Source organism: Xiphophorus couchianus, chromosome 7 (genome assembly GCF_001444195.1).
Source record: "Xiphophorus couchianus chromosome 7, X_couchianus-1.0, whole genome shotgun sequence".
Classification (NCBI taxonomy): domain Eukaryota; kingdom Metazoa; phylum Chordata; class Actinopteri; order Cyprinodontiformes; family Poeciliidae; genus Xiphophorus; species Xiphophorus couchianus.
Window position 1 is genome coordinate 4,730,045 of NC_040234.1, and position 22,234 is coordinate 4,752,278.

At 40.0% G+C, this 22,234-nt stretch overlaps 1 protein-coding gene across 1 annotated transcript in view; it reads left to right on the forward strand.

Annotated features, from left to right (window-relative positions):
- htr2aa (5-hydroxytryptamine (serotonin) receptor 2A, genome duplicate a) overlaps window positions 1–22,234 on the forward strand; it is a 75,779-nt gene that overhangs the window by 36,595 nt on the left and 16,950 nt on the right. Inside the window, exon 2 of the mRNA XM_028023444.1 lies at window positions 13,954–14,154. Coding sequence (XP_027879245.1) covers window positions 13,954–14,154 — 201 coding nt within the window. The remainder of the gene's footprint in view (window positions 1–13,953; window positions 14,155–22,234) is intronic.

Sequence of the window (22,234 nt, forward strand, 5' to 3'; positions counted from 1 at the left end):
TGATTTACAACAGCCAAACTGCTGTTGCTGTTGTTAATTGTTTCAAGTTTACTTTTTTTTTAAATGGGACATTAAATATTAATTAACATTTTCATGTAAATACGTGAGATTAATTTCCCTTCATCATCCTACTGAGGTTGATGTATATGATATTTCATAATAATAATAATAATAATAATAAGCATTCTCATACTTTATAAAGAAGAAAATGGCTCAATGAAACAGTTGTCGTAGTCGACCATGGTTCAATAATTTTCACTTTAGGCTGATAAGTAAGTTGAAAAGAGTTAGCAGTAGAGCGCTAAAACGGAGTTGTTTACAGTTAAGCTATGCTAAGCTAAACAGGCTTCTAGTCTGACTAGAAAAATTACCTTATGGCTTAGGCTACTGTAGAAAAAAAGCCTGGCTTTTCACGTGCTGAACAGCTCCATGTGTTTTGTTTTATGGATCAGTTTACCATCTCATTTTATTAGTTTGGTTGAAGGATGTAGTTAAAAGATTTAGATAATTAATGATCACAAATGATTTAAAAGCAATTTCTCACATTTCACACTTCTTTGAGCTTCGTAGCTGACAGCATTCTTGACAAACAGTTGCTATGGAGTTGATATGACAAGAATAAACAAACCAAAAGCTTAGCACTAGCTCTCGCTTCATTCCTAACTAACTTATAAACAATATAAGTACATTACAACTATTACTCGGTTAAATATCTGTGATGTTTACTGTAGTACCTAGTGCTGAACTGGCAAAACTAGCTTAGCTAATGTAGATTTCTCTGCTAGCTAAGCCTGAATGTAACACTGAATGTGTTTGTTACTATGTGTACTTCCTCTGCCAGTCACCAGAACCTTGTTATAGTTTGTACGTGCTTTACAAATCCGTTTAAACATTGATATGCATCTGTGGATTTCAAGTGAAGCTCCTTCATGGTGTTCGCACTCTTTAAGTTCACTAAGTAGCTAACAAGGAGATCAGAGGCAGCATGTCTGCATTGTCTGACATATTTTCCTTCTCCGTCTCATTCGGGTCGATCCCGGCAGCAGCCATGTTGTCCACGTGTCTTTGTCTTGTGGTCAAGAGTGTCCACATATTTTCTTTTTGTTGATCTTGAAGCCAGGGGTCCGCTATCCGCTGCGCACGCCTACCAAGATCGCGCGGGCCACTTCCGGTTCAGACTTGTGGGAGCGATTTATTTGTTTATTTCAAGCTCTAATCTTTACTGCTACCTGCAGGTTGATTGGACTGTGTGTGTTCCCCCCCCCAAGATAACAGGAGTTAAGCGGGACTCGGTCTGCCTTTGTTAGAAACAGGTGGCTGAAAAAGCAATATGAAAAGATCAGACAACGACCCGGTGGAATGCTCCATAATGCCTTCTAGCAGACAGTGTAATGTCCACATGATCAGAGCTAATCTCTCCCACATCACTCATTCGTTCTGCTCTTGACGAACTGCACAGCAGAGTGATCAGAGTCCTGGCTTGCATCAGTTTATCTACTTTTGTGTATTTAAAGCCTTCTGGTCACTTTATTGTTTTAATGCTTTGTAAGTGATGGTGCCTGGTGGTTCTAATGAAGTTGTCAGACTGACGGCTTCCTAAATTTGTTGTGCCAGTAGTTCCCAGAGCAATCATCTTCATCTTCATCAACCAAAACAACAGAGAAGATCAGGGACAAGCACAAATGTTTAGTCCATAACTCAGAGCACCCTATAAAAAAGGCCTTTGGGGGAAATAAATATTACAATTTTAATTGTTTACTTAATTTTATTTATTTGAAGTATAGTGGATTGTCAATGCAATGTTCACTAATGGCTACACTCTAAAAATATGAACTACTTTATGTTGGTAATAGAATTTAAGTGAAGATGTTCAATCAGCCGGTAATCTAATTCGGTGTGAAGTTGTTTTTTGTGGATTCCCTGATTTAATTTACAGCTTAAAGCTGTAGTATGTAACTTTCATTAATATTTTTCTCATGTTTTTAAATCTGTCACAATCCTGTGACAGTTTGGTACAGGACAGATAATCCATGAAAAAAATCAAACTCCTCCACCTCCTCCCAATTCTACGATTGTCATCTATAGAAGACTACCACTGCCCGGTCAAAGATAATTAATTAGAGTCAGGAGGAGGGTCTTAGCGCTGTCAATCAATCACATGCATGCGCTGCTCCGTGTGCTAATGGTGGAGAAACAACTTACTGTAAACCTGAGCAATCCACACCAGGCTCTGCTGTCAGAAAGAAGCCGTGGGCTAACAGTCTGTGATCAACAGAAACATGTTGCTACTGGTGGAAACCACAAAGAAGACGACAGGAAGTGGTAGGAGGATAATGGTTTGTTTTTGCTTTTTTCAAACAAGGTGCAGCTGGCTTCACCAGAGCTGTCACAGTGTCACACAGTCCATAAAAAGTTATTAGTTGAAGGTGTTGAATCCATGACTACAATTTCCCCAAAACGCTGCATTTAAGGAGCTTGTTTCTCCAACAGCCGAATGTAGACGCTGAGGGCTCCTCTGATTGGCTGATGGATGATGAGCGGCAACACCATTAGCGCTGAATTATGAATATATTTCATCTAACTGTTTCTGTCGCTGCAATGACTTTAAGCACCTGGACAAACGTATCAACATGTGATTTTCATTTTTGTTTCTTATTTAATGGGAACACCGCAATTGCAAAATTGTGTTTTTTTGACATTAGAGGAATATAGACAAGGATTTACCAACACTGGAAATGGAAACACAGCTAACGGCTCTCGTTTTACCTTTTCAGTCGTCTTTATTGGCCATTACCTTTCCGCTGCCTGCCTCAAACTCACCATGATTTCTCTGTTCCTTCATTTCTTCTCTCACTCCACTCTCAGTTGTTTGCCTGCTGGCTCTCCTCTCCTCTCCTCTCCTCTCCTCTCCTCTCCTCTCCTCTCCTCTCCTCTCCTCTCCTCTCCTCTCCTCTCCTCTCCTCTCCTCTCCTCTCCTCTCCTCTCCTCTCCTCTTCTCCCCGTCTCCCGCTCTGCCTTCCTTCCCTCCTGCCTCTGCAGACAGAGAGAGCTCAGTGAATGAACTTTTCACTATAAACATATTTGGATGGAACTGTGGCACAATTACTGTCACCTTTCACCTGCATGATGAAATGATAGTTCTCCACCCAAGCTGGCTGATGTCACTCTCTGGGAACAAACAACGGGAGGATTTTATTTGCGGTGTACCTTCTTGCTCTCTGATTTATGTGTGCTGAGAATGATGGGAGTAAATAAAAATAAGTCTATATTATATACCCCAAGTTCTTGCTCACTGGCTGCAGTTTTGGTGGATTCTGTGTTTATTCTTGATGCCAACAAAGAAATGTTTCTTTTCTTTTGTTGTCAATGAGGTCAGCATGACAGTGGGATACCTGGCCAAGCTGCTGGGATGAGAACACGGAATACGATGTTCTTGTGGGCGGAAGTTCAACCTGCTAACAGCGTAAAGCTTGGAGATGACTTCCATTAAACGCCTGCGTTTCCTGGGATCCCCCGCCATGTCGGCCACCTCAAATGCCTGACAGGAGACATGGAACGACACTTCGACGGTGCAGACTGAGTGTTTGCATCACGTCCCATGACGTACAGTTCATGAACGCGGCTGAGTGGGCAACCTGACTGCAGAAAGAGCCAGCGTGAATTTAAACCATCACCGGTTGCCACAGTAACCTGCCTTCGTCTTACTTTTAGAACCCTCGTTTTAGCATGAGGCGTCCATGCGTGTATGTCTGTGGTTTTAGCATTGGCTAGCATGTTGTCAGCATACTACAGCTGTTGGTCACAGCATGCACTGCAAAAAACACACAATTTTAAGTATTTCTGGTGTAGATTATACTTCAAATATCTTAGTATACTTGAATTAAGACAAAACTAACTTAGAAGTAACTCATTAGCAAGATATAATTCCTTGATATCGATGAAAACATATCATCAATATTTTCCATTGGCAGAAAAATTGTCATGTTTTATGTAAATTTAACATGGAGGGTTTTGTATGTAACAGCGCGAACCACCGCCGTCCCTTAAAAACTAGAGTCGTTGTTTTTTCTCCCTTTGCTTCTTATCTGATGTCTGACTGCTGTTTTGTGCCAGACTTTGAGGGGGGATGATGTTGTTCCGCAGAGTCACCAAAATGTAGGCCAAATGTGGGCTGACGTCTGTGGACCGGCCCGGTAGGCAATAGTGAGCAGCTACACCAAAAAAATGTTCAAAAATGCCATGTAGGTTTGTCAGTCGATCTGCCTTGAAGGTGTGAATTTGTCTTAGTTATGTAAAATATTACTATTCCCTGGCCACAGTTGAGTTTATGAAAATAATCTTGCAGTTAAAGCATATTAAGTTCATATATGTGCAGCAAGAATAGCCTTGTTTTTTTTTTTTTAATTATCAAGACCTGACATTCAAAGCCCCCTCAAGGTTAGGAATGTATTTTCAGGAGTGGCAGAAATCCCCGAGATGAAAGAAGTCGACAGAGTCTCCACAAACCCAACCAGCAGCAGATGTGTGTGTGGGTGTGTGTGCGTGTTCTCAGCCTCATCCCGTTGAGACGTGGAAGATCTAGCAGACAAATCCAATTTGGTGGTAAACAGGTGTGTTGCGCTGAGCCAAGCCTGGTTTTGGAGTGTGGGGATCTGGAGTATTCAGGTGTGGGGGCGTGTGGGTGTGTGTGTGTGTGTGTGTGCTTCCTGTGGGTGAGCCGCTGTACATCGTCTTCCTCGTCAGTGTGTTTCTGTTTGTTTCATCCTCGTTCCTCTGCTCTCCATATCTCAGTGGTTTGGGAGCCTATTTCTGATCAAATCAACCTTCCTGCCCCCTGGGGAGCTCATTTCCCTGCTTCCAGTTTTCACTCCTCCTCCGTCAGTTATTTCCATATTTCTTTGCTTTTCAAATGTGGAACGCTTCGCTGCAAACAAGGTCATCCAAAACCTTCCCTCTTTATTCTACCCTCTTTTTCATTGTTTTGTTTATGAAAAGTGGCACTAAGTGTAATCTCAGTTTGATAATTCTCTTTAAATCAGAGATGAATTGACTTAAAGGGGCAGTACTATGTAAAATTAAGTTTTTTGTGACGTTAAAATGTTATTCTCTCATCAAAAACAAACCTGGTGTGTTGCTTTGATTTCTTTGAGAAATCCTGTAATCTCCACGGCAACCATTCAGCTTAACGCCTTGGTGGACCTAGCTTCGCCTTCGAGGACGCAGTCAGCTTCCAAGCTTCTTCGTCACAGAGCAGCTCTCCCCCACTCAGCTCCTTCAGACTAGCCAGCAGCAATTAGCGAATACGCCTGTTGGAGCTGATTATAGAAGCTGCTTAAGAGCGAAATCGTTGTTAAAAGGTTAACAGAGGAGCCATGTTGGGATGACTTCATGAGGGCGGAGTGTCCGAAAGAGCAGGAGCTTCTTAAAGAGACAGAGGTTCAGTTTATAGGCGTTAAATTACAAAGTAAAATGTCTTTTAAGTCACATTTGATATATACAGCATTTTTATAACAACTGAAATTGACAGCTTGTTTGTTGTGCTATAATATGGCACTGTGTGGCTGGAAAACCCATTATACTTCAAAGACTTTTAGGTTTTGTTGTCCATTTTCGTGCCTTGACAGATTTCACAGTTGTAGCTTAAATCTCCAGGCTCCATTGTCAGAGTTTATTGTGTTCCAGTTCCTTCAGACTCACCTCAAGGGAAAAAGGAGGATCTTCCAGGTTTGGCTCACATTCCTTTTTCTCTTCATGGAGGAGATCTGCGAGCACGTGGTGTGGCCTTTGGTCGCCTGGAGGCAGTCCCGGATATGTGTGTCAGTCGGGCCGGTGACTTTCATATAAGACGTCATGCCGCCTCAAGCCCAGAGAGCATTCATAAATGTTAAAACGCGAAAGCCCGGAGGGCAGCAGGAGCCAATATGGACAGATATGAGAAATATTGGACCTGATCTAAAATGAGAAAATTACAGAACGGAGCTGAAACCGAGACATCACACACACACCCACACACAGCAACCAGCTGCAGAATGGTTTCCGTTATGGGAAAACTGTGGCACAATGTGAACGATTTTCAAAGATAAATACACACTAACTGAACCTGTTCATTGTTGTCCATTCGGTAGCTAAACCATGGAAAGGTGAAAAAAGTACAACAACACAGTCAAATGTGTTACCAAAACGCTTATTAGCAAGTCATAAAATGACTGTTTAACAGTGAATGGAGGCAGCAGAAAGTCTTTATTTTCTACACATAATCATTTGTCTCTCTTGCTACTTAAACTCTGCGACTTTTTTCCACAATTAGAGTTTCCACATGTTTGAACCCTAAAGTCACTCAAAGCTGCTGCTACATGACACAACTGACAGAGACGTTAGAATACCAATATGCTATTACCCATGTAGCTCACGCACTGAGGAAGACGTGAATCCCTGTGGAGGCTAATCCAGTTTGCAAAGAGCAGTAATTAATTTAATTCATTTGCGAAATCTGTGGAAACTTTAGGCTCACAAATAACACCCACAGTCTCCTTCATGACCTGTTATCTACATAATGTCACCATCCATATATTCATACTGTAATGGCGGTTCTGTTGAAAAGGGGTTTTGCCCTAAAGGTTCTTGTTTTGGCCTAAAAGAGTTTTAGAAAAGTGTGTTTCTGAAATACTTTTCTACCTTGAAAAAGGTAGACAAGTTTTTTCTCATTTGTACTTTTAATGTCCTCGTCTCTGCTTTGACAAGTTCCATGCACTTACCTTCGTATTTATGTCCATGTAAATATTAATATAACATGCAGCCTGTATAGCACTCTTGTGCTCCTATTGTCCCTCAAAGGCTTTTCCCCCCTACATGTAACGTTTATTTCTACACATCTAAATTTATGCTGCAGTTCTTGTTCTGTTTATGAAACACTTTCCTCCTTATACGCACACTTAAACATTTATGACAGGAGATTCAGTACATTATGCTGCAACAATTGGATTCTGGATCAAGGCACCACAACAGACTGCTGCCCATAGGCTTGTATGCATATTGTGCAACTTAAAATATGACTTTTTCTTTACAGAATGTCCAACAAGAGTATAGTTAATGCATGTTTAGGTTAATATTATCAGTATGTTTTGCTGCTGAAACACAACAGCTTAAGAAATGATGTCTTATACACGAGACTTTTAACCAACATTCTAGTTTGACATTTTAGTTTGGCTTCAAAAAGTGAAATCGAACAGAAAGCCTGCAGTTTGAGTTATTAAACTGGAACTTGCTTTTGTTTGTGTATTTCCAACCTGCACTGAAAAGCGGTCCCAAACAATTCAGCCCTAAAGATTCTCCTTTGCTCTTATTAAACTTCATAGTGCTTCTATTAGGCTACCAAGAGCCTTATCAAGAGTTTAATATGAAAGAAAAACATATTAGCTCGCTCTAAACTGAATCTGCATTGTTGAATTTTGTGACTTTATGGATTATTTTACATAAACCAGCTGTAAGCAAGCAGTTTATACAGTAACAATATGATCATTTGGGTGAGATTTTAAACAATCATGCACTAAGAAGTCAACTTGTATTTGAATCAGCCTATATATGGTAATGTAAGTTCTTAAAGGGGCAGTACGATGTTTTTTCCAGCCACACAGTGCCGTGTTGTAGCACAATCAAGAAGCAATGTCAACTTCAGTTGCTATAAAAATGGTGCATATGTCATTTGACTTTGTAAAGTCAAATTTCTTTACTTAATTCCTTGAAATTGAACCTCTGTGTCTTTAAGAAGCTCCTGCTCTTTCTGAAACTCCACCTTCAGGAAGTCATCACAAAAATATTCCAACGTTTTTACCAGCGTTGCATTGACAAGTAGCTCCTATAATGAGCTCCAACATGTGTTTGCTAATAGCTGCTGGCTAGTCTGAAGAAACTGAGTGGGGGTGAGGTGGAACTGCAGCTCAGGGGAGGAGCTTTGTCTCTGAAGGCGGGGCTAGGTTCATCCAGGCGTTTCGTACAGATGAATGGTTGCCATGGAGATTAAAGGATTTCTCAAACATGCATAAAAGAACCAAAGCAACTGTCCAGGTGTGTTATTGACGAAGAAAAAAAAGCTAAAAAAAAGAGTCAACTTTACATAATACTGCCCCTTTAAGAAGCCTGAGATGCAAAATTGGCCATTTAAAGACAAAACACAACAACAATAATAATAATAATAATAATAAAACGCTTTTCATTTTTTATTTTATAACTTTAAAGTAATTCTTTTCACATATATGAAATACAAAACACAATGTAATTTCCGCTAAATCAGTAAACCGGTGTGAGTTGGAGGGCAAATTTCCTTTTAAAGTTAGGTAACCACATCACACCAGCAGTACTTTTAGAGGAGGACGTGTGGTGCATTTGTTTTTGAATAATGTCCTGGTTGTTCCATTTAGAACAGTAAAAGAACAATGTTGAAACATTTATGCTTCACACTCCCCATTTTAATTTTGAACTTTAATGCTTCGATTACACCACCACAAAAAAACGGACCCTGTTGCGTCTGCAGTCAGACTCCGTCATCATCTTTGTCTTGTTTCCAGAACCTTAAATTTTTTTTTACGAGTTTAGTTTATCCGTGTGTGAAGATCCTAATCAGGTTTTACTTGGCTCATGCACAGGGTGAGATTTATGGAAAATGAAACAGCTCATTCAAAATAAATACATTCGGGTGTAATAATGAGCTATCTGTTGAATACAGAGCCGAGTGTGCGGAAAAACTGAATCTGTAGTGCTGCTTTTCTCTGTCGAACCGTCTTCAAGCTCCTAACATGACAGCTGTTATGCCACATAAACGCTTTTGATTAACAGCCTGCAGCGTTCAGATGGTGCAGCCACCCAGATTTAACCTCCCTGAGAGACTTTTCAAGTGATCGAATCTCTTTATGCCTCTGTCCATTTGCAAATCGATGCCCTGCGCTCTGCTGGCTGCCGTTCCTTTCTCCAGCCGCATCAAATCCTCAAGATGTCTGATTCACTGTTCGCCCTGAGGGTTACACAATGAAAACACAATCATCCTGCACTTCCACTGTGGACGTCTGACTGGTCTGCTTCACCCAATAAAAGGTAAAATAAGAAGAAAAATAAAAACAAAGTGTCAGTCAACAAGCATTTATCACACTGGCTGCATCTGCAACTGAGAGACAGTTGATAGGTGGACAGGTTTTTCTTTTTTTTTATCACACGTAAATGTTTAAGATCATCAAAGGACTTTTAATTTAAAACCAAACGTATAAAACACCAGGGTCTGCTAAAACTAACAGACTAGGTCACTTATGGCTACAACTGCCATTAAACATTTGCAGTGACCTCTATAATCTTTTACATGTGTCTGTTCTTTGCAGCATTTATCATTCAGCCATTATATTGGCTTTAAAGGTGCACTGTGTAACTGTTATAAAAAAATAGATTTTTTTTTTTACATATTTGTTAAAACTCATGTCAGTTTGTTATGAGACAGATAATCTGTGAAAAGACGAATCTCCTCCACCTCTTAATTGCCGTCTGAAGAAATGCACCAAAGACAACCAATCAGTGCCAGGAGGAGGGGCTTAGCAAGAAAGTTGCTAAGTTGGAAAAAACAGCTTATGATCTCCTGGCAACAAGTGAAGTTAAATCAACTCTTGTTCACTGGAATAAAATAGGATCAAAATGATGTAACTCCTTCCCCTAAAGTCACCATCTCAGTGTCCTGATTGTAGGTTATGTTCTGCCAACTCTGGCTGAGTTTCCATTACAAATGTCCCAAAACTTTGTTAATATTCTGCTAAAGTCAAAAAACACAATTATTTGTTCACTGTTTGAAGTGAACCGCGCCATCATCCTCCTACCACTTCCTGTCGTCTTCTTCGTCGTTTCTGCCAGTAGTAACATCTGGCTGTTGATCACATGACTGGTGTGATACAAAAAAAGTTCTTCCCTTGCAGTTTTGCAAAAAACACTAATCCTAAGATATCGGAGAAACCCTTTCCATCTAGTGCATAAACATTTCAACGAAAAACATGTTTTGTTTTTACCGAAATCGGGGTGTTCCTATTAAGGAAAGTTATTTTCATAATTCCAATCTGCGCAATTATTTGGACAATGGAAACACAACTAGTGTCTCACAATAGGAAAGAGTGGCTAAAGTTGCCAAGTTGATGAAAAAAAAAAAAGCAGCCTATGATGATGTGGCAACCAGTGCACTTAGATCCACTCTTGTTCTTTGGAATAAAATAAGATCAAAATGATGTAACTGCACCACCTACAGTCACCATTTCAGTGTCCTGATTACAGCAAAGCATCTTGTTAAATTTTACTACCTGTGACACACACACGCACACCCTGTCAAAAGCAGAGCTGTGTCACCTACAGCAGAGAAAATCCCACTTTGCCTCTCACGGACCTCTCACTGTGTGTATAATGTATGAGGCTGGCAGTAATGACGCCACGGCTGCCGTGGCCTCCCTCCCCGCGCTCTCACCCTTCTGAGGCGGCCGCAGCGCCGCACACCGAGGAGACCCGGTGGCTCTCTGCAGACGAGCGAGGCAGAGGTGACGACGCCGGGACACGCAGAGCTGGAGCCGCAGAATCTCGAGGACGGCTGACGGCCATCGCGAGCGAAGGGTCACGTCCCGGCAGGTCTGCAGGGACTTTACCGGGACGTTCTGGATTGAAAGTGAAGGAAATCTCCTCGTGGGGGATAAATCACTATAGATCTGGGTCATGGCCGTCAGAGACTGTGGAGCCTGTAATAATGTGATACTATCAGTCCCTGAGGGAGGAATTGTGTTTTCTCCCGAGTCTTTGTTGGGAAGTGAGAATGGCAGGTCGGCCACAGAGGAGTGTCTCTCCTCTTATTCAAATGGAAATGGAAAAAGGAGCAAATAATCAAAATAAATCTGCAGATTTTGTTCAGATTTTTATAGTCATGTAGCTTCCACCACAAATGGATGTTTCCAAATAGATACAGTTTGTTTCCTTTTAATTTGATCAAATCTTGCAAGTTCGCGTTTAAATTTGTCAGTTATCCACCTTATAATGTTTTGGACTCCTCCTCTGCATTAATTTTTCTTCAAATTCAATAAATTGTTGCAAGCAATAAATTGCTTGCAACAATTTATTATTAATGGTCGATTAATAATGATCGACCATTAGTTTATTAATGGTCTTATAAACTAAGACCATTTAGTTTATAATCAATTGTCGATTAATGGTTTATTAGATTAAACTTAGTTCCAATCAATTAACTAATAACATCGTTTTAGGCCTTCTTTCAGTGTTGTACTTTGGCCTCCACCCAGAAGAGGGCACTGCTGGTCATCTTTAAGCAGATTAAGTTGATACAGAAACAAAGATGGGGGAGCCATACCAGATGGGGAAACACAAATAGCAGTTTTTGCAGTTCGGTTTTAGAAAATGAATACTTGACTAATTTGTTTTAAAAAATGTGAAGAAAAAAAAACCTCATAATTTTTCTGTTTATTCAGGATATTCAGAAAATATTATTAAAACTGAACAATTTTTTGTTCAGTATAAAAAATTTTTTACCCTTTTTTTCATAGAAAAGCGCTCAAGCTTGTTGATGTAAAAGGGAACTCGGGTTTTTAAGAAAATTGCCCCTTGTCAAGTAATAATCAGTTGATCAATAACATCAATCAGCTCGAGACACAGAAGTTTTTAGATTAACCACAGAAGTTTTTTACAAAAAAAAATTGGAAGTTGTCAAAAGTGAAAAAAATTTGACTCTGACTCAGAATATTTCCAAAAGTGGAACATTTTTGATGTCGTGAGCATTGTAGTGTCTGGGTTTTTGGACCCACGACACCATGACTTATAACAAAATGACACTCTCTGCTGAGTCATTAAATATAATATAACATAAGACTCTATTATGCCACATCATAAATAATAATACAATGGGAATTCAAGGACTATTGTACTATTAAGATTCAGTAATTAAAGTTTCATCTCAGTACAAGGAATATATCACTGACTTGGTACTGTTTGTTAAGAAGGGGTTTGATAATGTTATTGTTTTTTTCATTTGTTATGGAAATGACCAAAATATGGCCGCCTGCAAAGCAGAGCAAAAACAAAACGAGTGAAATTAGGGGGAAGTAGTCTGGTTTCACAATGACATGCAAACGGAATCTGAGACAGGAAAGAAGAACAATGGAGAGGAAGAATAACAGTGTAATGGACTTGTTTGAGAATAATGACAAGTAGAGAAAATAATAATAATAAAAAACAATCATCTTACAAAAACGGCTTAGAGAAACGGTGAGGGGGAAAAAAATGAGATAGAGGAGAACAGCAACAAAGACGATGATGAGGAGGTGATTGCAGAGAGACTGGCGGTGACCATGGCGACGTCGAGCTGCGTGGATGAGTCATCTCCTCCCCAATAATGAGGGCCAGCGTCGGGTCGTCTCTCACCTGTCGGTTTGGGGGAACGCAAACACTCCTCCATGACCTGGAAAGCAGAGACGTTCATGATGATCTGGGTCTGAGCCCCTAAATTACATCGACTTCTGTCAGAACACACACCACCTAATCCACGCACACACACACCCACACACGCACACACCCGCACACACACACAGGAAACACCTCCAACAAAAACAAAGATTTTATTTTAAATTTTGATACTAAAAATCGCCTTCAGTTGGCTAACGTGGCCTAATTTCTTAAAACAATGTTAACATGTCAATTAGAAAATGTGCATTGAAGTTGTTGCATTAACAATGCAAGGACTTGCATTGTTAACAATGCAATCAGTTCAAAATGTGATTGAATTGTTTTTATTTCTATAATCGTAACGTGTGAAGATGGGAAATTGTGCTATTATATAATTGATACAACATTGATGGTTTTAAGGTTCTATTTTTGTTGGAATGAAAAAAAAGAGAGAATCATTTTTAATATAATGTCAGGTGATACAATAATTAGTGTCCTGAAAAATACTTGTCAGAAATTTGAAAGAAAAAAAATTATGAAACGCAACATAGGCCTCCTGTTTGATATTCTGTGTAAGAAAGTTTTCACTCCATGCTGCTGCTTTTTATCTTTAGGCCTTTACAAGGCACAGTGGTGAAACATGAAACTGTTGCTGTGCAAGTTACTCAACAGGTTGTTGCTAGGTTACCAGAATGAGTGAGTTGGTTGATGCTACCGGCCTTGTTTAGTTGTCAGAGGTTGAGCAGCTAAAGCCTTTCCTCTGCCTACATCCCCCAGAATGCCGAGCAGTTTTGGATCAAAGTTCAGGGAAATTATTGAACACTACATCAGATGTAATATTTAGTGTTATTATCTATGGCGATAGATATTGTTATTGATTTATTGTTCAGCCCTAGTTAACAGAACTGCAGCTGGAGCTTAAATTTGCTGTTGAAACACATCAGTCTTGGAAACAAAGCAGGTCAGCTTATCAGACAGCTTTTAAACTTGGATATCGATGTGGAAAAACGACAAATAATTTGATCGAAACTTTAAATAGTAAAGTGTTGTCTTTTTTCTTCTTCTATTGTCTTCTCTTTATTACGCCGTTCCATATTCAGTCCCTGTTCTGCGCAGCTTGAATGACTGTTATAGAACTGGTCCCTAAAAATAGACTCGCCATGATGTATTTGCTTTGAAAACGTGTCACATTCAGTATTCAGTATTGTATCGTATCAGCTACTGAGTGGTTCCAACAACATCTATAGTGACAGCTGCTATAGAGGCAGCCATGAGTGTGTGTGAGTGTGTGTGTTTAGGAGCAGAAGTGTAGGCCAGGCCTCACCTGCAGTGTTCACAGTTTGTCAAAGATTTGGAAGAACTTTGTTACATTTCATTTTGATTGACTCATTACCAAAGCACTTATTCAGGCATGATTTTCTTCAAGATTTTCCTGTAGCGTACCACAGATGTTCAGCAGCTTTTGTTTTTCTTTTTCCTGTCCCTCCTCTGCAGATTACAAGTGGCCTCTTCCCTCCGACCTCTGTCCGATCTGGATCTACCTGGACGTCCTGTTCTCCACGGCGTCCATCATGCATCTCTGCGCCATTTCACTGGACCGCTACATCGCCATAAGGAACCCCATCCACCACAGCCGCTTCAACTCCCACACCAAGGCTTGCATCAAGATCATGGCAGTCTGGACCATTTCAGTGGGTGAGCGCACCGGGGGGGAAAAAATCGAATCAGATCAAACCTAATCAGACTTACGAAAAGGTCAGATCTCCCACTTTTCCTGAGAACTTCCTATATCAGAAAATAAACGTGATGGGGAGGGAGTTTCTACGGTCTAGCCTTAGCTGATTTGGTGTAGTTGGAGCAAATTTTTTTTGTTGGGGAGAAAAAAAAAACCTTCTCAAGAAGAGACATGCTGAGGAATGGATAAATTGTTTTCACACCTGATAGTCCGGTAGATTTAATTCAGTTAAATCTAACTGAGAACCAAAATAGCAAAATTTGTTAGATTTTCAGCTGCTGCGATTCTCTTTCATACTCTGTGTCAAACGAAACAAACCCTTTGAAAAGCCTGTTAACCTCCTCGCCTGTGGTGGCGCTGCACCAAGAACTACTGAAGGAAGAAATGACAAAAACCTCTGAGGAAGACACTGAGCGCAACTTCCTTCTTCACAAATTGTAAACAGAAATGGAGCAACGTCACATTTTAGCGGTTGTATGATTTCTCTTTTGTCTTTGGTAAAAAAGAAAAAAAACTGCGAACAATTTCTTCCGCTAGCAATAGACTCTCACGTTTGTTTTGGTTGTATTTACCCAGAATGCCTTGCGCCGTTGTCCATTTCATGCTTTTGTAGGGGTCTTCGGTCTGCTTGGCGTTCCATGTGCATTCCAACCAAGCCGGAGTTCCCATGAACCGACCTGAGACCTGGGTTTTTAGACGGACCAGAGTTCGTTCTTTTGGTCCACATTGTAGTTCACACCTCCCAAATGGACCGGACTTTCTAGACAAATGAATCTGAGTTCAATTAAAGCAGTCCAACCAGGGCTGGTGTGAGTGAATCAGAAGTCTTTAGTTTGTCCAGAATCAAAACTACAGCACCATTTTTTGTCCTAGTGTATGAATAAAAAATCCAAGCAGGTTGGGTTCCATGGAGTCCACCATCACTGCCTCATTTGGATGCAGTGAATTACTCAAAGTCGTCCCAAAGCTGCGGACATAATCTGGGCTAGACTTGCAGAAAACCTTCCTGAACAAACTTGCTTCAAACACTCTGCAGCCAAACAGGCTAAAAAAGAAAATTCAACCTGACCGTCGCTGCTGACGGACGGCCTCAAGCAAGAGATAGAGAAGGAGAGAAAGAGAAAGTGTCAACGCCGGCAGCAGAGTCGGCAACGGTCAGGACACGGAGCAACGAGCAAAGCACTGTGGACGGCAGATAAAGTTCAGGCAGAAAGAGAGGGACAGTGAGCAGGGAGGAGGCGAGGTGAGGCAGAGAGAGCAGGAGAGATATTAAGGCATCAGAAATCTCTGTGACATGGCTGTTTGAGGAATAATTGCAACATTTTAATTGCAGCTATTATTCACTTTTAGAAAGAATACGTTTTTTTACACATTAAAACTGCCACCATGTTGTGACGGTCTGTTACGAGGCAGAAAATCTGTGGATAAAATCGACCTCCTCCACGTCCTCTATGAGCCGTCTGAAGAAATGCACCGCTCACGACCAAAAACAACCAATCAGAGCCAGGAGGAGGGGCTTAGTGCTGTCAATCAACCTCGTGTACTTAGAAGAAAATCTATAAAAACTTGAAAATCTTGGAATATATTTAGTTGTGGTTTTTGTTTTCTTATTTGGCAAACCTGCCAGAACCTTTTTTACGCACCACTAGACTGCTTTGTGTATTTCTTTAAAATACTGTGTGTTTAGTTTGTTGTTTATTTGGAAGGTACATGTAAAAAAAAAAAAAAAGTAGAATTTTGAAATTATAGCTCAAAAAAAAGATACTAAACATTTTGTGGCCCTAGAGCACTTTCAGCTTGACATCTTTGGGCCCCCAAGCCAAAAGGTTCAGACATCACTATTAGATGTATATAGATGTATCTAATTAGGTAAATATAGAGGAATATAAACTATTTGGATATTTTCTATGGAAAAAAATAACAGTTTTAATTTAAAATAAATATTCCAAAAACATAATATTATTTAATTCATTACTATTCAAAACTTATAGTAAAGGAAACTGAAAAGATTGACAGATTAACCCCTTACTGCCTTTCTGCCAACATTAATCGTCTTTACCCAGCAGAAAGTGTACAAGTAGCTAACATGAATAGCATTTTTAAAATTATAACATTAAAAAATGAAATGGATGTAAATTATGTAAATGTACACAGCAGTTTAGAGTTTTTTCCATTTGTTTTTTGTTTTACCACAAAGATGATGTTGCTTCCTGGTTCATTATTAAAATCGCTCCATGTGAAGCACATGATGCGAAATAAAAAGTCTTTAGTGCAACCTGAAGAAGCAGTGATGTTTTCATAAAAACGGCAAACAGAAAGCACGCTTTAATCAAAAATTATTTGACAGTATCGTGCAGACACTCTGCCGGTTTGCTCAGATTCCACTTTGAAATATATTTCATGTTACTTATATCATGTTACAGACTCAGTTAGCATCACACAAACTTCCTTTCCATTTCCCAAAGGGAGAAACTGAGACACACAGTGATGATGCAGGAAGAATTAATAAAAATTTCCCCAAGACTTTTATTACTCTCTGAATTTATTTACAGAGGACAATCAGGTCCTGATAATTAGGTTTTGCCTGTGTTTACAGCATTACAACGTTTTCTCTGCTGCTCTTCTTTTATTGACTACTGAGTCTCAGATTAGTAAATTTGGCCATTTGCAGTCAAATTTTTATGAGCGCACTGCAGCTGTAAACCTCCTGTATGAAGGGTGGCGCCAAACACACCTGAGTTGAAGAAAATAGAAGAAAAAGAATAATGGAAAAGTGTGGAAATTCATCTTTTTTTCCCCCCATTTAAACTTTCTATGTCCCATCAATTAGAAGACACACTTCTAACATTTGAAGTCCCAGAGCAGACAAAATAAAAATTCAAACATTAAGACACAAAGCAGACCTGTGGCGTCCTTTTTCTAAAGGGATGTGCTGATCCCTTTTCCTACAAAATGTATCTCCATCAAAGTACTGCAGGTTTCATAAACTGCTGAACAGGTAAATGAAAAAAGAAAAAAATATATTTTGGTATTTTTATTTTCTTTAATTGTTGCCCAGAAGTACTTTGTCAAAATTGTCCCACAAGACCAAAACTGTAGCTACCGCTGATCTAGAGATTTAATTAAAAGACTCTTTATTAGGAAATAGAAGAAGTTAGAAAATGTTAGTGGGTAAAAAAAAAAGTCATTTATATTGATGGAGCCTTTTTAAAACAGAAGAGTGATGATGAGAGGAACTTCCTGCACTGACAATAAATTAATGAATTTAATTGCTGCCCTCCTCTAACACTGTCCAATAAAGAAACCACTGCTTTACGAATGCTTGTCACGTTTTGTCCTTCTTTTGAAGGACAAAAAGGTAATTTGATTCAATGCCTCTATTCCTGTTGCAGCTTCCTACAATAGACTGAATGATGAAGATGGATGGCATTTCTTGTCCACCTAACCCTCCACAAAAATGGCTTTTTAAATAGGTTACTTTGACCTAACAGTGGCAAAAAGTCTAACAGTACTGTCCATGAAATACAAAAGTGGCCTCAGAAGGCTGTAGTTTGTTTTATTGCCGTTTTGTGAAACATGTTACACTAAATCTCAATAGATTTGTATTGAAAAGTGAATTTATTTAGGCAATTAACGTCCAATAACGAAAGTGATATATTTCAAGTTTGTTGTTGTTAATTAAAAGTTAAAAGTATATTATATATTTGCTGAATACTTGCTTTGGGCTCCTTGTGCAATGAGTTCAGTTTCCAACCAATCAGTTCTAGTCATACTGTAGACGTCAGTACATTGAGGGAAAGTCCTGCTGGAAAATAAAACCAGCATCTACATAAACTTTACACGAAGCATGATGAACTGCTCTGCAACTGGTTGCTAGCTGTTGCTAGCTGTTGCTAGCTGATGACTCGGCTTCATCAGTGACTGTGGGAACTTCACAAAAACACAGAATCCAAGTATCCTGGATTCTGTGCCGCTCTACTCTCTCAAAAAAAAACTTTCATCTGAAAAGAAGATTTTGGACGTCTGAGCAACAGTCTGTCTCTTTTTTCTCTCCACCCAAGTAAGATGTTTCTGACGTTGTCTATCGCGACGTGATTAACATCAATAGTTAATATGTCTGATAGGATTTTCATAACCTCACTGAACTCCGACGGCATTCTGGGGGATACAAGAAGAGGGAAAGGCTTTAGCCGCTCAAATTCCTCGCAGCTAGCAGAGAAAAACTGGTGGCATCAACTAACTCACTTACTGTTTGGTTACCTAGCAACAACCTGTTGTGTAACGCGCACAGCAGCAGTTTCGTGTTGCTTCAGGTGTGTGGCGGCTGCTGTGGTGGAGAAGAAACTGGACTAGATGCCCAACCAGCTCATCAGATTTGCTGTCATCCATTCGGCTTGTGGAGATGAAGGAATTTGTCCCAAGAAATGTGGAAAATCTGACTATAAAACCTCGACTGTCCACAGACAGATGAGGTTCACGTGTTACACCCGGTGGGCTTTATTCCCACATAATAAAGCCGCAGTGCTTCAGAACTGCTTAAAAATAATTTTTTTTAAAATAACGCGGTTAGAGTGGAAGGCGAAAAGGAGCGCAGCAATTCAGGAAGAATTTGTGCATAAACGACGAAAGGTCACGTCACTAGTTTGGCGGTAATTTGGATATTTGAAAAAAAAAACCTGATTTATATCGACTGATACTATATCGACTATATCGACTCGGCCCTAGCAGCCTAACGGGCCGAAGGAGACAACTGTGACTCGGTTCCTGGAAACGCCTGCTGGTTCTGGAGGCAGGATGCTTCTCCAAACGAGCCCCGTCAATCTCCTCCACGTTCTTGAATCAGCTTTTCCTCACAGTCCTTTAAAGGTCGGAGTCATCATTGTTGCTTGCGCACCTTTTTCAAACACACTTTACTCCCACTCACCTTTTTATTAATGTAATTGGAACCAGCACCATGAGCAGCCGGCTCTTTTTCAGCAGTGACCTTTTGTGGCTCCGGTGGCCTCATGGAGGAGACTGTCTGCAGAGCAACTTTCAAGCCGCCACTCTTCCTCCTGGCTTTGTAGATCGTGACATTGTCATGAGATAACATGAAAATGAATGATGCTCCTGGATTGGCTGCTTTGCAAACGCCAGCCAATAGCATGTCAAATAGTATTGTAGTAAAGTAGCTCGGCTTCCCCAGCTGCATTTCCTTCAATTAGTTTAAATTTGAGCTGATTGATTTCAGCTTTTCTATGAAAAAAATACAACTCATCAAATAGGTGGACTTTCCACCAATAATGTGGAGTTGCACTTTACAGGAAAAGTCGACTAAGCGGGAGTCGACTTTTCACCTCTAGTTAGAAACTCTTCTAAGACATACAGCAAAAACTCGTGTTTAATTGACAACATTTGGCTAAATAATGAAGAATTTGGTTGAACAAGGTCCTGGGTTCAAATCCCAGTCTGGGCTCTGCCTGTACGAAGTTTGCTTGTTCTGGGTGAGTTCTCACCAGATACACCGACTTCTTCCCACAGCCCAGAAACAGAACTGTTAGCTTAATTGTTCTCTCTAAATTGACCTTAAAAGTGTGAATGGGCGCGTGTTGAGGGGTGTGTGGGGGTGTGTGACTGATTGTTTTACTGTTGCACTGTGATGGACTGGCAGACTGTCACTCAACTTTCCCCAAACAAGATAGAGGACCTACAGCCCGGCATGGACAATCAACGACTGATTGATTGATTGATTGATTGATTGATTGATTGATTGATTGATTGATTGATTGATTGATTGATTGATTTCAGCTTTTCATTGAAGTTTGAAGACATCATGACCTGGACAATTCATGTCCAACCCAGAAAACTTGTGAAGTTTTGAGTTTTCTTGTACAAGAACAATGCATCACATTGGCATCTAAGTTCTAATTACTAAAAATTTCATTGACTGTTCTTTATTTGGTTATTTATTTTAAACTAACTTCATTATTAGAAACTTAAAGTAGGCTTGTGCCACCCCAAATCTACTCAGTCTCATTAATTTAACAACGCAAAATCTTATGAAGTATTTATGGTCTAGTTTCTAGTGGAAATATCTTAGTCCACTGGAAATGAGACAAAACTAACTTACAAGTAACTTTTCAGCAAGATATAGGAACTTGTTTTAAGTCAGCAATTCTTTAATACTGATAAAGTACTGATTCCATTGGCAGATTATTTCACTAAAAACATGAAAAATGTCTTGTGAAATAATCTGCCAGTGGAACCAGAACCTTTTCACCAATATTAATGAATTGTTGACTTAAAACAAGCTCCTATATCCTAAGTTATCTTGGCTCATGTCAAGTGTACCGAGACCTTTGCTCTAGAAACTTGACCAAAAATGCTTGATAAGATTTTGTTTTTCTGCAATGCCGAAAATGTCTCTTGCAGAGGAAGGAGGACTTCATCAGATGAATATTTCAACAGGTAATTCTGATACAAAGTCCAGCAGCGGTGGGGGAGAAATTAATTCTCCTAAGTATGTCAATTTGGCAGCTCTATTATAAGTCCAATTAAATAAGTTCAAAGAAATAATTGTGCATGAATAAGTTAAACAGCGGCTCGTCACACTGATCACCACTAAGGGGTCCAGGTGGGAAGGAAGACGGGTCCAAAGCCAAAGATAGAAAAACGGCCAGCGACCTTTGAGCAAAACTGCAGCCAGAGACGGCTTCCCTCATTAGACCTGACGATCCCCATTTCAGTCGTCGTGTTTTCTCTAAACTTTATCGACCAGATGCACAGGTACTAATTCCTCGGAGTCGGTTGTCAGCCTCAGTTTAATTCCTGCGCTCTCCCCTAGGCTCTGGGGTCTGCTTTGCGTCGCCTTCGCTTCATTACCCCCGTCACTCGGAGCTGCTGGGTCTGCTAATGACCGACTCCTGGCCGAGCCAAACGGGTTTGAATTAGGCCTTCCTTCTTGGTTCTGATCCAGATAAGAAAGTGACAGCTGGGACCTGTTCATTATCTACACTTCTTACGAAACAATTTCAAACCTTTTGTTCACTTTGGGGATCATTTTTGACTCTTGTCGACCAGCATTTAATTTAATTCATCTTAAAATTTAATTCATCCTAAAAGTGAACAAAGGTTCTTCTAGACACTCTGCATGTTATTGTTCACACCCAGAAATTTTGCACATTTGCACAAAGCCTGGGGGGTAAAAGACTAATCTTATACTTGCTGTCCTTATTCAAGTGGAAGAACAATCTCATCAACTGAATGAAACCTGGAGGTATTCTTAGTTTAGCAGAGTGCGCCACAGAAGAAGGGAAAATAATGCAGAAAAACCATTGAAGAACAACTCAAAGCTACTAGCGCTCTTCTCTTTTCTCGCTCTCTGTATCGGCTACGCTACACTCAGAGGCGTTGCCATAGCGACTGACTGACAACAGCTCCGCTAAGATTTCGGGGATCGAACATCAAACAACACACAGGAATTTCCCAAACAAAGAACAGAACATTCAGTCTGTTGCAGTTTTATGTTGATGCTGATCTTGTGATTGCTAATAAGTGATCGTCTGAGCGCAGCGGTGGTTCATCAGCTGATTTAAACACCTGCTCTACTGATGACCTGTCAGCGTTGGTGTGTCGGTCACCTTTTTATTCTTGTACTGAACTGAAACACAATAAATTCCACAGCATTTCTGCATGTTAAAGTTGTCAAAGTCAAAGCCTAACTCACCTACTGCCCTGTCCATCGCCATTTTTTGAAAATTAAACCTTATTTGCTTGTGAAACGTGATAACTTTTAGATCTTGTTCTCTAGTTGTCATAGTGATGAAAGCACTACATCCTGTTTTACATGTACCGCACATGCATTTAAGATTTACCTCGTTATGTTGACAACGTAACAGCTGACCGATGGCGGTCATCGGCGGCTCGTGACGTCATGTTGCAACATGTCTATAGAAACGAGGCTAAAATGACTTAACCACACAGATTTTGACAATAAATACAGAAAAATAACACAAACAGTAAATAAAAAACAAGGAAGCTGGAACAAAGTTATTATAAAAT